This window comes from Acartia tonsa, chromosome 3, assembly GCF_053477335.1.
Source record: "Acartia tonsa isolate MP-2025a chromosome 3, ASM5347733v1, whole genome shotgun sequence".
Taxonomy (NCBI): Eukaryota; Metazoa; Arthropoda; class Copepoda; order Calanoida; family Acartiidae; genus Acartia; species Acartia tonsa.
The window spans coordinates 30944926-30964766 of NC_137262.1; the positions used below are offsets into that span (position 1 = coordinate 30944926).

The following is a 19841-nucleotide window of genomic DNA, read 5'->3' on the forward strand; positions in this document are numbered from 1 at the left end:
AAATCTTTGCCCAGTCGACCAAAACAATTTTTCAAGACAAATATTTGTGCCGGCCTGGTCATTTTGATGTTTTACATGCGTATCATCTTTATAAGTTCTCATCTCCCACATTGACTTACTAACCGGATCACTTATTCATTATTTCTGTATAAATGGGGGGGGGGAGGCAGATGAGACACTTTTCATATGTACTTAAGTAGTTCATTAAGATAGATAAACTGGGAAAACATAATACACGTCTTATATTCACATATGTACCTTTAACTAATATAGAAGTACTAAAAATGTATTAAGTATAAATGTATAACCCAGACTATCTGGCCCCTTTTTTGAGGACCATTTTCGTCTGCTAGCAAGTTACTTTCTGATCTTTTGTAGCGACATGGCTGTTATTCAAAGACCCAATTGAAAGTCAGTTCAGAGTTCACGGGGTGGGGATATACAGTTATTTAACCCTTTCCCCTCTATTGTTTTACTCTAATGATGTACTTATTTTACATGCAAGTATACCTAATTACCTAACATAAATAAAATTTGTTTGATTTTTTGTGTTGATCCTCTGGGCTATGTATCTTCGTTTTTGTTATATTTCCTCATGGCTAAACAATTGTTTAGATTTACCATTAATTAAAACAAAAGGCAAGGATAATCATAATATAATACAACACTTTATAAACAGGCTAACTGCGAGGATATAAAAAAAAAGTATTCTCCAAAAGAGGTTATAGATATGGATAAACAAACAAATCAGAAAGAAAGGGGACATTGGGCTGTTTATTAAACTAATCCCCAAAGTATTTAAATAACGTTTTCTTACTCGTTGGCTTAACAACTTTGCGGACTTGTATTAAGTTTTAATTGGTTGGTTCATTAAGTTGAGTGTTTCCACCACTAAATGTTATCTACAGAAAGGGTAATTTTATTTATCATCATTGGGGAAGAACATCAATTTACAGGCTATTATCTTATCCCTGTGACCCTTAGATCACTGCAGACATAGTAATGAAATAATAACCTTGCTCCGAATATTTGCAAGCTATACTAGAAAATATATACTTTCCTACAGGACTTAAAAAAAACTTGTTTAGTTGGCCCGAGTTGCTAGAGATGGCCGAACCAATAATAGTTATTTCTCGTATCGTATTATAAACGGCTTTCCGCGGATATAGAGTGTACAATTATAAGGTTAAAACTAGTTTTTTTTAGCCCCGAGGTGCCGGAGGCACCGGCTAAAAAAACTGGTTTTAATCTTAGGATTGTACATTTCTATATTCGTAGAAAACTGGATATAATACGATGCTAGACATAGTTTTTTCGTATGGATGAGAACCGGTTCCTATCCACCAGATTCGAATGAATACGAGAAAATTTGTTTACTCAAATATCTATCCTTGTTTTTAATAACTTATTATAAACGAGGGTAAGAAAAATATTAACCAGACAATGAGGAGATTATTATTTTTATAAGACCTTCCCATTCTTTCATAAAAATCAATTATTTAATGTTAATTATTATTATTTATAGCTAAATATGTTATTTTACTTTTGATGCTGTGTTTTAACAAAACGTTTGATCCGATCTAAACGGAAGAAGCTCACAGCTGCGTCCCTAGCTTCTAAGGGCTATTTAAAGGGTTTCGGAGGGACCCCCCTCCCCCATTGATGCCCCTGAGTGCAAGACAGCATCCTAATATTAATATAAGTTTTACCAAAGCCCCTAAATGATATGTATAACCCTTGCTTCAAATTTAAAAGTTCTTAAACATTTTAAAATAAAAAAATCTAGAAATTGACTTAAAACAGCTCTTGAACAAGTTTATAGCTGTCTTGAAAAGCACAATCGTCAAAATTATTTTTTAATACAATAAGAAATTTCTGTTTTGCAGAAGTACTTGATGTCTAAACAATGTTTTCATTCAATGCAAATAATGCATTTAAACAATATGTTAAAATTTTACTTTTCCATTCATTGAAGATACTGGCAATCTATTAAATTGAGAATATTTTAAAACCATTGCATTGCAATTCATGTGTTTTCCTCGCAGTCCAGAACATCTTTATATTATGCAGAAACCAATTGGATTCATTCTCTGATGAAAAACTAAGAATAGCAATACAATACTGTACAAAACTTGAGACGACTTCTGGCAAACAAAAATATATATGACCTTCTTTATTTTCATTTAATTGTTGCACTTTTAACAAGGACAAACAGATACAAAGGAGAAGACTAACTTTTAAGTAACTTTTAGTTGTAAGCAAATCTTGGTCTGATTTTATTAGTTTTGTTGTTTTGTCCAGGCTTATTGATGAGGCAAGCATGCAGTTGCTAGCTAATTGAATAGAGGGGATGTTATGGTTGCAATTCAATTGAACCATTCTTTTTATAAACCTAACATTTCACAAATTTTTACTTTTTAGTTTGCTTTTCTATCCTGTTCTTGTTTGCAATTATTATAGAAAGATAAGTGTGAAATTTTTTGCATAGAAAAGAGATCAAAGTGTTTTAACCATCTAGAACAAATAAAAGAAGGCCAATAAAGTTTTTCTTATCTATTATCTATTTATTTTATACGATGCTAATGTTTGATTATAATTGTATGTTTTGTATAATCAAATTGATATTAGAATACTTAGTTAAACTACCCTACATAAAAATCAAATATGTTTTAGCTTTACAACAAAATACAAATCATACTTCCTAATTCGCTTCGCTTCCATGTATAATCTTGTCATCCTTGTACAAATTTTCCAAGAAGTTTAGTCTGTGTATCATATCTCTCTAGCCACTAGTGCATCTAGTAATTGTAAGATAGTAAATATGAGACGCAGGGACATTATGGATCCAGCTAAAAAAAAAAAAATTATTATAGAAAGAGAAAGAGTGGAAATGACCAATGGATTTTAGTAACTATTCCCCTAGCCTTTAGGACCTTTCTCCGAGAAGTGTGTTGAGCATCCCCTTAAGTATATTTGTATTTTAATGAATTGGATTGTGATTTTTTTAGGGCTAATTCCAGATTCTTTATGACTACAAAAATAGTCTTTGACAAATACATTTTACTTAGATACACATCTTAAATAATTTGAAATATACCTTTTCCTTGAAAAAAAATGCACTATTATTAACGCATATGTCATGGTTAGGTTTAAATGTGTTGATTCTTACAGCGTTTACAAGATTTATATTTTTTTTCAATATGACATGCTTCATATAAAGAAAAACTGTTTTGATTTTTATGCCTAATAAAAAAGTATTTTATATAGTATTAGGATATTAATTACATGATTCAAATATAAGTTGATGTAGCTCAAGAATGATCATTATTAGGACGAAATTTAACTGTTATTGACAGACGGAAAATTTGAGTTCCTAAGGAGCTAGTTCCCCTAACTTGAATGTAATTCTTTTCATAGCTTGCTAACATAGACACCACTTATTGGTCAGTTCGTTCATTCAGTAGGAAAGGAGTGGATGGAGTAAAAAGGGATACGGTTGAGGGTGGATCGTTATTTTAACTAGCTCAAGTTTCAATACATGAAAATCAGTAATAATAAATCCATTTATTTTTCAGACCTGACTCTAGAATTCGCAAAGATTCCGTCAACTCTGAGAGAACTTTATCAAACAGATCCTCAGTTTCTTCCAGACAGGTACGGTAGATGGATAGATAGAACTCTGAATAGATAGATAGATAGAACTCAGAATAGATAGATAGAACTTAGAATAGATAGATTTAACTCTGAGAGAACTTTATCAAACAGATCCTCAGTTTCTTCCAGACAGGTACGGTAGATAGATAGATAGAACTCAGAATAGATAGATAGAACTCTGAGAGAACTTTATCAAACAGATCCTCAGTTTCTTCCAGACAGGTACTGTAGATAGATAGATAGGTATAACTCAGAATAGATAGGTAGAACTCTGAATAGATAGAAAGAACTCGGAAATAACTTTATCCAAAAGATCTTCAGTTTCTTCCATACAGGTACGTATGAAAAATGGTTAGATACCCCCATGGAAGATATTTTAATCTCCCCAAACTAAAACATTTTTTATATTAAGTTTGGATATAAAAGAGAGACAATTGTTTTATGGGCAAAAAATTGATGTTCACCCCCTATTAACATGTAAAAGCTTAATAAATATGTGGTAGAAAAGTGTGGGTACTGTTAGTTAGTACCTACCAATCAATGTATTCTAAGTTCATATTCCACAAATTTCCATCAAGATTTATAAGATTTAGATTATTTTTCTTGATTCAAATGATGATTATTGTTCCAGCTGTCTTGTCTCTTCACAACAATGTAAAATAAAACAGGCTTTGATGTTTTTTAATGTAATCAAATGTAGATTATTCGATCCCTTTAACTCAAGTTTCAACTCATCCCTCCCCCTTGTAATAATTGATATTAGTCAGTTTGTTCATTCAGTAGGAGGGGAGGGCTTGGGGTAAAGTGAGTGAATTGAGGATGGGGTCGTTATTTTAGCCAGCTACAGGCTAAACATTATTAGAGTACATAATAATCTGGTGTTAGATCCAAGTAATAATAAATCTTTTCTTGTAATTGTATGTAAACCTGTTTGGTTATTTCTAGGCCTTAAAAGATCTCATAAATCTTATTTAACCTAACCAAAAAGAATCATAATAAATAGGGTTCTAAATACTTTAAATTTAAGGAGGGGTTTTAATTGGTTCACTTGCGACTAGAAAGATATTACCGATTAATCAAACTCAGTGCCAAAATTAGAAAAAGTCAATTTACTTGGACAATAACTAATTCAGACTGATGTTTTTGCGTCGTAGCAGCTGAATAGGCAATTTTATCGGTCAGTCTATAACGTACACTAGTTTTATCAGGGTTTTCAATTTATTTGTATTTTCTTTATTTTCCTTCTAACATAATAATTCACCAAAACTTTTGCTAAATAACTTAACTTTTCTTTTGATAACTTTAAGAATTTTATACGACTTTTTAGTTCACTCATTTCTATTTTAGATAATATGCATTATCTATGACTAAAAAAAATTTGACAATCTGGAATTTCTGAATAGCAAGAAGTATACTTTATTGTTATGTTTTTAGCTTGTGTTGATTAGTGTTAGGTTTCAATTTCATAATACAATTCATATTCAACTTTTTTGCGCATTTTCTAGGATTTAAAAATATAGATTTTAAGTTCATTTTGAAGGAAGAGGGGAGGAATGCATCCTCCACTTTTCATTTACATTTTGGGAGGGCATTTTTTCCTGGGTTGATTTTTCTTGGATAACGAGGTTCTTCTGTAAAAATACATAAACAGACATACAGACACACAAATTAGGCATCCTGGTACTTTTATATAAGGATTATTCATGACGTGTTTCCTTTTATCTTAAAATGATAACATAGAGTAAAATCATATAATTTTTCATTGATTTGCAATAAATCAATTTTAAACAAGAACACATAAAAATTAGAGTGTTACTTTGATTCATATAGTACCCACGAATTAAAAGATGAACGATATTAAAATAAAAAAGGAAATGATAAATGCCCTTTTGATAATTAGAATTGAAATATTAGTAGATTTTGTATATGACAAAACTACTGAACTGATTTTGTTCTCCTTTTTAGGGAAGCTTCACATAGGACACATGATGGTTCACTGCATACCCTTTTGAACACTGAGCCCCTGAATGCTAGGGGCGCAAGTGTCTTATATATCATCAAATTAATAAAATTATTTTCTTATTTATTATGAGCACCCTTTATAGTTCTGCAAGCTACCATGAGTTAGATAAATTTTTAGAAACGAATAAAATTCAGCTTTTTAAAATTAATATTTTTGTCTGTTCCTAAAACCCTGTTAGACTTAAACACTTACTACTGACCTTGATAATTAACAGTTACGTTGAATAGTGTTATATAAATTATGTAGAAAACAGAATTGTACTTTATTCTCTTTACCCAGGGATAAGGCACCTGAGGAGACATTATATGGTTTTATATGAATAATTTACTTATTAGAATCATACCTTTTATACTTACTAAAGGGGATAGGAAAAGATAGCGAAGCTTCCTGAAAATAAAGGATCGGTTCAGAAGTATCTTAAGCCTTAGAAAAAAATCTTAATACTTTATATTATTAGATTAAAAGACTGAAAAGGACGAAGAGCATTTTTGTCTCTGCAAATTTGTTTTAATCAACAATAATATTAATTTTTTATGTACTTTTATAATAAATTTTCATTAAAAATAAAAAAAAAATTCTGTGTTTGTAATCAACATTCTTACCTAAGGACACACACAAAATTTGCTACTCTGATACAAAATTCAAATGATATTGTATTAGAAACTGCTGATATACATATGATTAATTGGAGTTAGTCTCTAATGCAGCTGAAAAATATACATGCAGCACATTCATATAAAATAGAAAATTTATTTAAGTATATCTATCGAAGAAATATAAAATATATATATAATAAAAAAGAGGTAAGGTTCTTTTTGTCTAAAGTTAAATATCTCTAAAATTGTTGGTTCCAATGTGTTTTAGGGGCGAAAATGATAAACTAGTTTTTTACCAAAAAAAATACTAAAAGATAAATAATAAAGGTTTATTTGCTGCATAGTATGATAGTAACTAATTGTTAATACGTATGAAAAAGGTGTTTACTAATGTACATATGTAATATACACTAAATGTATAGTTATACCTTGTGAGTATACTCTATTCTAATGACTTCTTTATCTTTCGTTATTTTTATGACAACTGAAAATTGTATGATACATTTTGTCCCTTTGTCAATCCATGTTTGTTAGTGCTTTACTACATATGAATGTTGTCATCCTTGTTTAAATTTATGTTATGGAGAAAAGATATGTAGTAATCGAGAACAAATGAATTTAGAATATATTCACGTTCTAACACATAATAACAAATAATTATTTTTGCCAATCCTTGCAAATAATTCACAAATTTTATTGCATAGGCATATTATTAATTTGTCAAACATGAACATGAGAATTGTATATAATTATTAAAATCAACTAATTTCAAATTATAAAACAAGTTACAATGTTTGCAAAGCTTCGCAGATTTTAAACGTTTGTAATTATAACCTATATAACAACCTATTATTATAAAAAAATCTTTATTTAATCTTAACTTACACATTGAAAATGGGGTATATTGGGCAGTGATTTTAATTCCTCATACACTTTATTTTCAAGTCTCCTTTATTGAGTAAATTAAAATAGGATACTTGTATTGCTTCAAACAGGGTTGGGTAACAATGGTTGGCAATGAAAACGTATACCTGTGTTTGAGATCTTTAAATATAACACAATGAAATGAGTGGTAGCCGGGACCTCCAAATTGTTTTTAAATTTTCGGGGGAATTTTGGGTTTCATAGATTTGAGGCTGGTAATCTTATGTATTTTTAAAAAATTATTTAGGGGGTAAAATAAGGGGATTCAAAGTATGATGGGGCTAATTTCCTCCACCTTGGACGTGTATTTCATGTATGAGTGGTATAGTAGCTTTGCTCCCAGAAATGTGCACTACTCATTAGGGTTTAATTTCACAGTTGAAGAAATTATGGTTCTAACTTCCTTGCACAATTGATTACTGTGTTCTATCATTGTTGCAAGTAAACCTGTTTGTTTTAGCATAATATTTTGAATATGGATTGGATCATGGGGGGAGGGGACATTAGGCTGTTTATTACATTATTCCCGAAAGTTTTATAATATCTTTTTTGGTTTTTTGTTGGCTTAACAACTTTGGGAACTTTTATTGAATTTTGAATGTGTGTTTATTATGTTGAGTGTCCAAACGTTACAATCGCTAATTGTATTCTACAGAAAAGGTAATTTAGTGTTTTATCATTTTGGATATACATCAATTTATCGCCCATCTCTTAAGATCCATAACAACTTTACTACTTAAGTTTACTTTTTACTTTTGCATAATATGCTGATATGAATTTACACTAAAATAAATCATTTGCTACATTGACAGCACACTTGGTTGTATGTTTATGTAAAATTAATACTTTGCTTTAATTTTTGGTTCAGAACCTGTCATGGATGTAATATTAATTAAATACAATCATAATTAAAGGATGATGTCTCTTTAGAGTATAACATTCCACTCAAATATATGTGTACTAGCGGCTATGCTTCTAGAGGTCTCTAGAGGCATTTTCAATTTTAGTTTTTTGGGGTTGTACCCTCCCAAAAAAATAGTTATAAACCTTCCCTGGACTATTAAGAAGCTGCACTGTAAGGAAAACAATAACGGTTTGGCGGTTAGCGAGATCTTTTGCAACAGCCAAAAAAGCTTACTACTTTATATAATAGGATTTTTAAAAAGCAAAAATATATATTATTTTGCTAATTGTCTAATTCTGTTGTTGCAATTTGGTACAGTTTTCTCAAATTATAGATTTTGCCGAGCTAAATACTTTACACAAGGGGACATTTTTTATTAATAATGCTACGTTAGCAATGCATACCAAAAAGTGTGTCAGAGATGGGCATCTTAAGATAAAATTTATCGAATCAAAGGTAAAAAGGTACTTTCAACCAAATGTTCCAAATGATTTACATGATTAGGAAACATCCTAAACTCTTTAATGTTGATGGGAAGTGATTATCGTAAAATCATTACAGACATCCATTTCCTTCAAAAAAAAAGTTCTTGTTTGTTGATTTTTGTCCAAATTACTGGCGCATTTTTTTACTTCTTAGAAATCAAGAACATCTATAATCTAAGTTGCGGCCAACCTTTCAAAAGTATTCCAATGTGCAATTTAAAGGTTTTATGTCCAGTGTCAACGACGTATATGGCTTTAATAAAAAGGGCAATTTTGAAATATTTATTTTACAATATTTACGTCGACTATCAGGTTTGCATAAAAAGACATCATGATGACACAATTTTTAGAATCATTATTTTTTTAACATTCGTTTAATGATAATACAAATTCAATAAAAGTAAACATTGTTAAACTACATGAATTATGGTTTTTTAGTCTACTTGTCTTTCTAAATAGCGGAGCTGCTTTGTACACATCACATTGTTCGTCCGTCTTGAGGTGGGAGCGTTAATTACGCAATTACTCTCCTAACAGTACGTTTAAAAAAATTATTCATGAACAAGAAATAAAAATGCTCTTGAATGCTGTTTTAATTAACCTATGCATTATTTAATCTGGTTACCTAGTAACTTTAACAATCATAAAAGAAACATATTTTCAAAAATTAAAAGTGCAATTATTTTTATGTAATCAGCCCAATGATACTTAATTTCAAAATATACATTCACATATACAAATGATGAGAATACCCAAGTATTTGATTTTGAATATTCAGCAAAAAATACAAAGTCATATGAATAATCTGATTATTAGTGTTCTAACAAAATGGCCGAAAATGCTTTTAATGCTTTGGCAACATGAAAGGACCAATAGGAAGCTTTCTTTCTTGTTAAAAGGCTATATTTGATACTAGTAGCTGCGCTCATTGCATCAAGCGGCTCTGTATTTAAAAGTGCTAGAAAAATAGCTTTAAACCATCCCAAGACTTAAATCTGAACATGAAATAGCTTAAAACCAGTTCAGTGCAGTAGTTATTGAGATCTTAAGCCTCAGACAAAAAACCATACTACTTTATGCCATAGAATAAGAATTTACTTCTTTGCTGAATGTAAGTTTTAGCTAACTTAATTTTTCTACAGTAACGTAAAAACGTTCTGATTTATTTTTTACCATAACAAGAAGTATTGTGTTGCTTATAATTTGGAATTTGGTTTGTTGGCAGGGATCTTAAGGGATAAGACAATGGCCGATAAATTGATGTACCTCTAAAATGATGCTATACAAAAAATTACCCCTTCTGTAGATTATAGTTAGTGGTAAAAACGTGTTGACACTCAACCTAATGAATTAACCAATCAAATTCAATAAATCAATCCCCATAGTTGTTGAGCCAACAAATAAGAAAATTTTATTATAAAACTTTAGGGACAAATGTAATAAAATGTTCCCTCCCTCCCTGTTTTTTTTGGGTACGCTTCAGGGGAGGGAGGTATTATATAAAACTTAGATTAGCCATGTTTGTTAGAAAGGTGCTTCTGCTTTTTAGCCAAAGAACAGTTTTGTACATAAGTTGCTTTAGCAACAATGTTCAATAAATTTCAGTATAAAGATTGAAGTAAAACATATTGGCGTATATCTGTAACCTTGCTACAAGAAACAAAAATAATGTGTTTTCAAGTTGCTATTTATAAATTGATCAAATGGTGGTTTTGTGTGAAGATATTTTGAGTATAAGTATAGGTTGTATGGTGATTTTAAAAACAAATCTTATACTTTTTCTTTATCTTTTTTTAAATCATCGACTTAAAGCGTTATAGGCTAACTTGACAGTTCTAATAATGACATGTTTACCAGGGATCTAAAGTGATAAGACAATGGCCGATAAATTGATGTTCATCCCCAATTATGATTAACAAAATTACACCTTCTGTTTTGACACTCAACGCAATGAACTAACTAACCAAAATCCCACGAAAAAACTTTTGGGACCAGAGTAATAAACAGCCCAATGTCCCCTCCCCCCCCTGCATGTTTACTAGAGTCTTGTGTTGATACAATAGCAACATCAAAGTTTTGTAGGATTTATTTTACATTTACTTAATTATGTGTCTTTGTTAATTTTGACTGATTAATAGACGTAATAACATACAATTGAAATTGAAATTGTTTTATTTAAAATATTAAAATTTGCCAACTTAACATATGTGCAATTTTATGCAAGGAAACAAAAAAATTCTAAATTTAATTATTTTAAGATTTATTTGTCATAATGAGTAGTTAAAATCGTGTTACATTATTTTTATTAAAATTATAAATCATTTAGCAATTAAAAAAAAACAATTAGAAATTAAATCTATATAAATAGTTGCATGGATCGGCAGTTGCACGAAAGTCGTCTATATAAAACAGACTGCTTTAAGGTAGTTTGAAGTTTGAACCCCTTATGCCCCCCCTAAGGCTAGGGCCGAAGTTAATGGATAAAGTAACTCCTAGAATCATTTGCTCTAAAACGGATGAGGAATTAAATGTTACTTTTTAGGATGTTTATCCATTGCTACACATAAAATTTAATAGTTGAAATAGCAAATATGGCACATTTTTACAAAAAGTAAGAAATTGAACTCTTTTTAAAATTATAATTAGAAACTATTAGGTCCTAACTGAAAAATTAGAAAAAAAGTTTATTTTATTATCATGATTTTTGTCTTACGGATTAGTATTTGTATTTTTGTTGTTCTTCAGAATTTTCTTATGTTGTAAATATTAAACACCTTTTAAAATACTTCTGATATACTACTGTCTACATAATTATACAGCCAGATAGATTGTAACATGACAAGATAGAAAGATAGATAATAAGATAGCTAGATATCTAAAAGATAGATAATACTCCTGTCTGAATAATTATTTACAATTGTCATGTTCTTCCGTTCTTCCTAAGATGCAGCTAGACGCACGGGCACACACGTTGTCACACTCACACACCTATACACCTACACACACACACACACACACTTACAAATTTTTAAATTGATTCCAGGGACATGGGTGTCATATGGCTGATGAACAAAGAGTTCCCTTGACCAATACAGGGAATGTTGGGTTAACTTAGTACCCAAAGTTATTGCTCTTTGGGTACTTTCATTTAATCTTGATTGGTTGATCCAAACAAGCCATAAAATCTTTCAACCCTTAGTTTAAATCTAAGGAAGAGGATAATTTGTTTATCACTTTTGAGGATATACATGAAATTATCGTCCATTGTCTTATCTCTTAAATACCTTGCTATTTTTTTCACTCCCTCTACTCCCCCCCCCCCCATCTTCTTCCCTACCCTGAGTGTACCTCCTGGAATCTCTGTGCACGTGCACGCACCTATTATGATGGTGAAGAATTGAAATTACCACACACGTTATTCAAATTCTTTATATTAGAAAATAATCTGTTGTATACGCATCATATGCATATGTTGTCTTACAGAACATGAAAAAATGTTATATTTCATCAAATATGCATTACTTTTTAAAGCGTTTTTAGAGCTGCAGCTATTCTTTGAATCTTTTTAAATACCATTTTTTATAAATTAATATTTTTTATATTTTTCTTTACTTTGAATTTTACCTTGTATCTTTCAAAAATTAACAATTAAGATAATCTTACTGATTTTTCTAAATTAATTTTAATATTAATTTATTCATCATACTTTTATTAAATACTAGCGGAAACGCAGTTAGAGGCTTATAGGGCCCCTTCAAGGAAAAGAGAGGTGGGGTAAAACGGCCCTCATCTTTAAATTTTAAGTTTATCAAAATTGATTTGTTGGGGGGGGGGGTATTTTTCTGGAGGCGATATCTCATGGAGAATGGGTTTACCATCCTAAAAAATACTTATAAACCTTCCCAAGACATATGAGATAAGCAGAACCATATCGGTTCAGCGGTTTGCAAGATAGACACACATCCTATTTTTTTTATAATTTTATGTTGGATTCTAATAAAATCTTTAAAATAAAGATATTGATTAATTTGATTAGGCTTATGTTACACAATAAAAATGACAATAAGACCTACATGATATTAATGTACTTGTTTTTGTACAAGATATTAAGTGTGCCGTATTATATAATCTTGCCTGAAGCATAACTTAGCGTAAATATACGCCAGTAGATCTTTTAACTAATGGAGATATCATAACAAAAAAACTATTGGGAAAATCCATTTTCTGGATTTCCATAACTATTTCTAACAAATTTGTTTAAATGATAACTTATTTTTTTGGTTGAAATTAAACATTCAGAATTTTATCTAAAATAGCTTATAAAATTGTGAAATTCTATAGAAGCTAAACTTTTGTCCAACTAAAATATATTACATTTTTCGCGAATTTTTCCCCATAGATTTTATTTTTATCCTTTTAAAAGTAGAAGGATGTCTACCTGTCTGTGTGTCTGTCTGTAGCTTAAGATCTTGTTAAATAACATAAAGGTTGGAACCTCCACCAACCCTTGAAAAAATAACCACCCTCCAAAAAATCAGAGTTTATCCATAAATTATTAGATCCTCGTATACGCCATATGTAGCAACTTTTACCCTGGCAAAAATTTCCCACGCGACACAGGGAAATAATGTTCAGCATGTTACACAATTTTTCCCAGACGACTTGTTCTCTATAACTCTACGTGTTCGTCGTTACACAGTCCGACAAGCATTAAAAAATAACCAGTGGCTACTTCGCTAGCCTCTAGGGGGTCTCATTACCATTTATATTTAGAAATTAGAAAGATTAAAACTTTAAAAAAAAAACTCTGCAAAATAGCCTAAAACATGAACCAATAAAATACATATCTGGAATTTTAGATCAATCGGTAGTTTCTCAGATCGTTCAGGACACGCAAATATACAGATCCTGATACTTAAGTTTACTTCAAATGGGAAAATATTGATTTTATGCATGACTTATTTTTAAATTATTTATTAAAACGTTTTATCTAATTTCAGATAGGTTTTCATTACTTCCCCTAAAAATCATATCTTTAACAAATAGATACTTTGTTATTTGGTCATTTTATACTGTTGGAAACAAATCTTTTTGGCAGAAAGCTTTGAGGTAAAATAGGTATATATCGCATCCAATCATAGACAGATTTCAGCGGATATTAAAAGTGAAAAATATATGATTTAAACTAGTATTAATTTTATTATTTTTATTTTAATATTAATATTAATATTGGTTTAATTTTTTTTGTAATACGATGCTATACATGATTTTTCAGCATGGATGAGAACTAGTTCTACTCGGTTTTGAAGCCATACTGGAAAACTCTTCTTTTTTTTATATCCTTGTACAAATACAAATAAGAAAGAAAGAAATATGCTTTCTTGACAGTTTAATTGTGAAATTTTATTGTTGTTAAAACGTAAAATTTTAAAGTGAAACCATATCCTAAAAAGCATAAACAATCCGTCAGCAATGGTGTGTTATCACATTGCATTGTAGCAAACAAAATAATAATCTGGAATTCTAATTAGAGCCTATGAACCTTTAGTTTTTTTATCTCATCATTTTTTGTTAGAAATAAGCAAACTAAGCCCCACCTTTCCCAACCCTTTATTCTTTATTTGAAACTAGCGGCTACGCCCCTAGAAGCCTCTAGGTGCACTTAAGGTAGGAGGGGTAAAAGTCGACCTCATCCCATTTAAATTTAAGTTTCAAAAGAGTAGAAAAAATATTTTTTTTTTGGGGGGGGGGGTGAAGACACCCTCTCCAAAAATAGTTTAAAACCTTCTCAGGACCTATAAAAAGCATCACTGTAAAGAAGAACAATATCGGTTCAGTAGTTAGCAAGATCCTTCGGGACAGACAAAAAACGCTTACTACTTTATATAATAGGATTATAGGAAATTAAAATAGTTCTATGCTCGACTAGTCACTTTGAGGAAAACCACCGACCTTACATATCTCTATGCGTTATCTAAAACAAATTTTGTGCCTGAAACTAACATACGTTAAAGTTATTTTATGTGTATACCTCTACTCGAGCCTTATGAGTGTTTGCTTTTTTGGATTTCAGCGGAGTATATAGTTATTCTTTCGTCTTTAAAATCATTTTTGCAACAATATAAAAACATTTTTAATATGTTTTAATCTTAAAATTTCTTTAAAATTTAAAAAGCTGGATAAATGCCAAAATTGCAAAGATTTTCTCTGACATAAACATGCAAATAGTAAATATTGCAAATTGGTAGAGTTTCTCATTTTGCTTGTAGTTTCATCTTTAGTTGTTTAACCATGCGAGGCGAGTGGGTCTTTTGAACAAACTTCCTATTTTTTAAATCAGTAAGATATTTTTGTCTGTATCTGCTTAAAATTTTGATAACCATTAAAACTACTGAGTTATCCAAGTTGTGGAAGCTTTACATGGGCCCACGGGTTCTGCCCTTTATTACCCCTTCCAATACAGAACCTCTAGAAGCTAGGGGCGCCGCCGATGGTTAACAAAAACACAAAACTTTCATTTTAAGGAGAAAGATTGTTGGCGATAAACTGGTAATATGAGGTAATTTGCCTTCAAATCTAACAGCAAAAATGTTTTTCCTACCAATATTCATCAAAAATATGAGGCAATGAAATATAATATTCTTCAAAGTTGGCTTGGATAGAGGTATAAACAAAATAATAAGTTATACTCATCTTTAATACTCGGCACTAATGCATTTAAGTCAGTTGCAAAGAATTCTGAAGAAATAAAAATGTATAAGTGATTATCTTTATATTTGAAGAATTTATTAAACTACTAATTTTTCTGTCATTAACAAATATTATTTTTAAGACAAAATAAGGTTTGGGTGAATAATAATAAATTTAGCACTAGCTAATGTTACCTTTGACTGGTAAGAGCTTAGAGGTCATTAAAGTTCTGTTCTTGATGTTTGATTAGAAAAATTTTAGCATTAATATTGCTGATCTTTCAGTGTTTTTCTTTCTTTTGCTTTCTCCGAGTCAATCAAATCAACAACTCTAACAAAAACTGTTTGTAAGACATGTAAGATGATATATCTAAGGGGCCCTATTCACAAACTTTATGCTTGACTGAAAGTTATTTCTTAGATTAGACTAATTATAGATTATATATACGGTCTAAGGAAAATTTACTTGATAAATACAAGGGAAACAAAAATTAATTTTTTTATATTAGTCTATTTAAATTTGTATTTAATTTCAGTAATATTGAAATAATAAATTGTGATCCTTAAAAGAATTTCTAACAGAAAACATTGCTTACAAACAGTTTGCAGAAAAAAAAACTTATTGTAACCATAGCAACAAATATTAGTCTTGCTTCAATAATTTCAAAAATTTAGTAGATTTTTTAGGTTTATAAAGTAAAGTCAAATGTTAGAATAAAACATTATTGTCCTGTATCATATTCAATATTGACCCTTTATTGAACAATCTTCAAATCTAACCATACGAAAAATACTTGCACAAAAAAAGTATTTGTTTGTTAGACTGAAGAGTTAAGGAAGCTAATCTTTATAGACCAAGCATGTCTTAGTCCGTTTTAAGATAAGTAATAAAATTGTTTGTAATACCCTTGACTGATTTGATTATTTTGTCACAGCTGGACATTAAATAAGTTTAAAACCTGGCCTTGCTTCATTAGGAAGAAAAAACATGGTGATACTCAAGTCTTTGAAGCATAGAATTATCATCTTGGAATGGGTTGTCTTTCAAACCAGCTTTTTTCTTTTATCTTAAAAAGTCCAATAGCAAAATTAGATGGTTTGAAGTTGTAGAATCTGGTGGAAATCAATAATTTTAATAGGTATTCATATTTTCAAAATATATTTTATCTAAAAGCTTTTAATAATTTGGTATTGTAAGAGAATTTAGATTATATTGCAGATTTGATGGCACATCCATGAAATAATGTTGATTGTTGTACACTTTAAATTTCTAGATGGTTAGTTAATTGCTTTCTTCTACCAAACAAAACTGGGTGTTAATACAATACAATTAGAAAAACTTTCATAGCATGAAGCCAACAAAATACACATAATAATAAAATACTGTTTCTAATCTACATAACAATTATTGAAATTAAAATGATTTCTTTCTTGATGCAATTTAATGATGTAATTGTTATCAAAAAGAAAGTGACATCATATTTTTAAAAAAACTGCTACTTTTGAAAGATAGAAATGTTTTTTCTGAGATGAAAGAATCCTCCCTGATTGTACATTTTAAAGAAATTTATTTGTCAAAACATATTCTTATGTGGTTTTGTATGGAATGCTACAAAAAAATTATGTAAGAACAAACAGATTATAAAAATGAAAGGTTTTTGTCATAATATTATCAGGCAATGTTCCAAAAAGATAAGGAAGTAATTTTTTAGCTGTTTTTTTTTCCTAAAATTTTATTGATTTACAACAGCAAAATTATCTTATAATAATTCAAATTAAATTGAGATTATTGTAGAACTTGTAAGAACCTAATGATAGTAAATTTTAATATATATTTCATTTATTTAAACATTTTAGTATAATATTTACAAAGTATTTTTAAATAAAATTTATTTTAAACCTATGATCAGGATGAAATAACTGCTGATACAATAGCATCTGCTCCCCCAATGCTCAAAACTGAAACAGCTGAGGTCATTGAGACCATCATCCCTGCCACCCCTGAGATTAGAATCCATCATGAGGAGGAAACATTCAAGCATGATGTGTCTCCTGATGTTACCATAGCTGCTCCACCTGGCCAGAACATCCCACAGATCACTGAGGAAGAATCAGAGGATGAGGGCAATGAGAGTGACTCTGGGTCAACAGGAACAGCTATTGAAAGAAAAGTAGGGACTTCTACTATTGAAACAGTTATTGTTACTCAACAAAGTTCCAATAAAGATGATACTTCTTCAGATTCTTCTTCTGATAATGAATATACAGTTAATTATGATCGCCAAGCAACCACTTCAGCTGAAGATGAAAATATCACAGTAGCAGCCAGGAAAGATTCAATTGGAGATGCTTCTGTTGATGATGAAGTAAAGGCTAGAGCTGATGATACCAGATCAAGCTCCAGCAGCTCAAGCTCTGATGATGATGATGATGAAAATAAGAAATCTGTCCACCCAGATCCTCCTCCACCATACACTGATGAAATTCAGAAACATGAGGTTTGTCAAGCTGTTCATCAATTAGGTTGTCCTGTTCATTTGTAATAAAAATATAAATCTGATTACTAATATAGTTGTTGTTTACTTAGTTAGTGGGAAATCTAATTTTTTCAAATTAATTTAGATTTTATAATATATTTTCTCGTATTCATTCGAATCCGGTGGATAGGAACCAAATCTCATCCATACGAAAAAAACTATGTCTAGCATCGTATTATATCCAGCTTTCTACGAATATAAAAATGTACAATCATAAGATTTAAACCAGTTTTTTTAGTCGGTGCCTCCGGCACCTCGGGGCTAAAAAAACTAGTTTTAATCTTATAATTGTACATTCTATATCCGCGGAAAGCCATTTATAATACGATACGAGAAATAACTAGAAAAGTAGTTAAAATGGGATTTAGCTAGTTGATTAGAATATTGTACACCTATTCTAATCTTTTAGATATTTCATAATTTATACTTAACTAAATTAAAGATATGTTTTATAATCATCATTTTCTATGCTTATACCTTTGAAATATGTCATAAACTTTTTCATGTGTTAATTCAGAAAATGTTTATTAAAAGTACCTAATTAATTTGAAAAGTAAATATATGTATATTTATTTAGTAATAAATTAATGTCTCTTGATTGTAGAAAAATCACTTTTCCCTTCCTGTTACATTTTTTTAAAATCATTCATCATTATAAACCTTCTATTAAAAAAATGCATTTTTATCCTATAATATGTATATGATGTAATAAGCTATCATGAGAAAATATTAAACAAAGTTCTTATTCATTTTAATTCAGAGTAAGATAAATAAATATAATAAGTGTTTCCTTATCTTTTTCTTTGAAATTTTGAATAATAATTTGGGATTATAATATTTTTATTACTCTGATTTGTAAATCATTGTTTGTTTTTAATAAATTAGATTTATTTACTAAAAAGTATGTTTGTCCATTTTAATAGTAGCTGGATTAGAATCTTTAATTACAATACAATATCTCTAAATTTTTTATTATAGTTTTGAAACTGTGTAATTCTTGTTAACATTTTTTATTTTAGTGTTTTCCCCCAATGTTCCCAGCGAGCACCCTCCTTATTTTGCGGGGCCCAAACATGAAGTAAATTACTAACACATGAAAATGAAGAGGGGGGGGGGGGCATGTTTTGCTCACTAGTCTTTTAAAGGGAAAATGCCCTAGGTATTTATTAATTTATAGCTAATTACTAATAATAAATGAATAAATACCAAAACAGACAAAATCTATCATAACTGCACATTTGAAAATAATTAGTTTTTCTATATCAAAAGAAACTAATTTAGTTAGTTAACATATATATATAATATGTAACCATGTTTTTTGTACGTCCTTTTATTGAAGTAAATTATCTAGTTAGAAATATAGAATCCATAGAATATATCAATAAACTTGGGAAGTTCCTGTATTTAATTCTTATACCTAAGAATAATAAATTTTAGTAGCTTATTGATTAGGGTTTATTGTGAATGTCGTTTTAAAAATTTAAATAACTATATAATAATAATCTTTTTACTATTTTAGGATAATGGAAGTTTGTCAAGTGGCTCTCCCCGAAGCACCCCGAGCCCCACGGATCAGACAGCCCCCTCCGAATTTAACAGACCCAAACCTATTGATGGACTTAATCTTCCCATGACTGCTAAGTAAGTTATTTTTTATCGTAAAATCTAGCAAATTCGCCAGTTTTCGAGGAGATGATGGGTATGTATCTTGGTCCAAACCATATTATAAAAAAAAGATTAAAAGTCATACCTACTGATTCAATGTTAGATGCACAATACAAAGTTAAACTATGGGGAATGCCTTGGCCAAAAAACTGGCAAAGTTAGGACTACTATACTAATATCAAGTATTCTTTCTATTAAATAATATTGCTGCAATAAAATTAACATAAACATTCTATAGATTATAAATAAATTGTTTTGATTTGACAAAAATGTTTTTTTAATTGCTGATGGGTCCAATGTTAATATTATAAAGATATAAATGATAATTTATTTAGCCGATTATATAATATAATGTATAAAGGTT

The 19841-nt window shown here is 29.8% G+C and overlaps 1 protein-coding gene across 1 annotated transcript in view; it reads left to right on the top strand.

The window, feature by feature from the left end:
- LOC145314834 (uncharacterized) overlaps nt 1-19841 on the top strand; it is a 46568-nt gene that overhangs the window by 24549 nt on the left and 2178 nt on the right. Inside the window, exons 7-9 of the mRNA XM_080154915.1 lie at nt 3576-3654; nt 17186-17773; nt 19332-19453. Of these exons, the coding sequence (XP_080011041.1) occupies nt 3576-3654; nt 17186-17773; nt 19332-19453 (789 nt within the window). The remainder of the gene's footprint in view (nt 1-3575; nt 3655-17185; nt 17774-19331; nt 19454-19841) is intronic.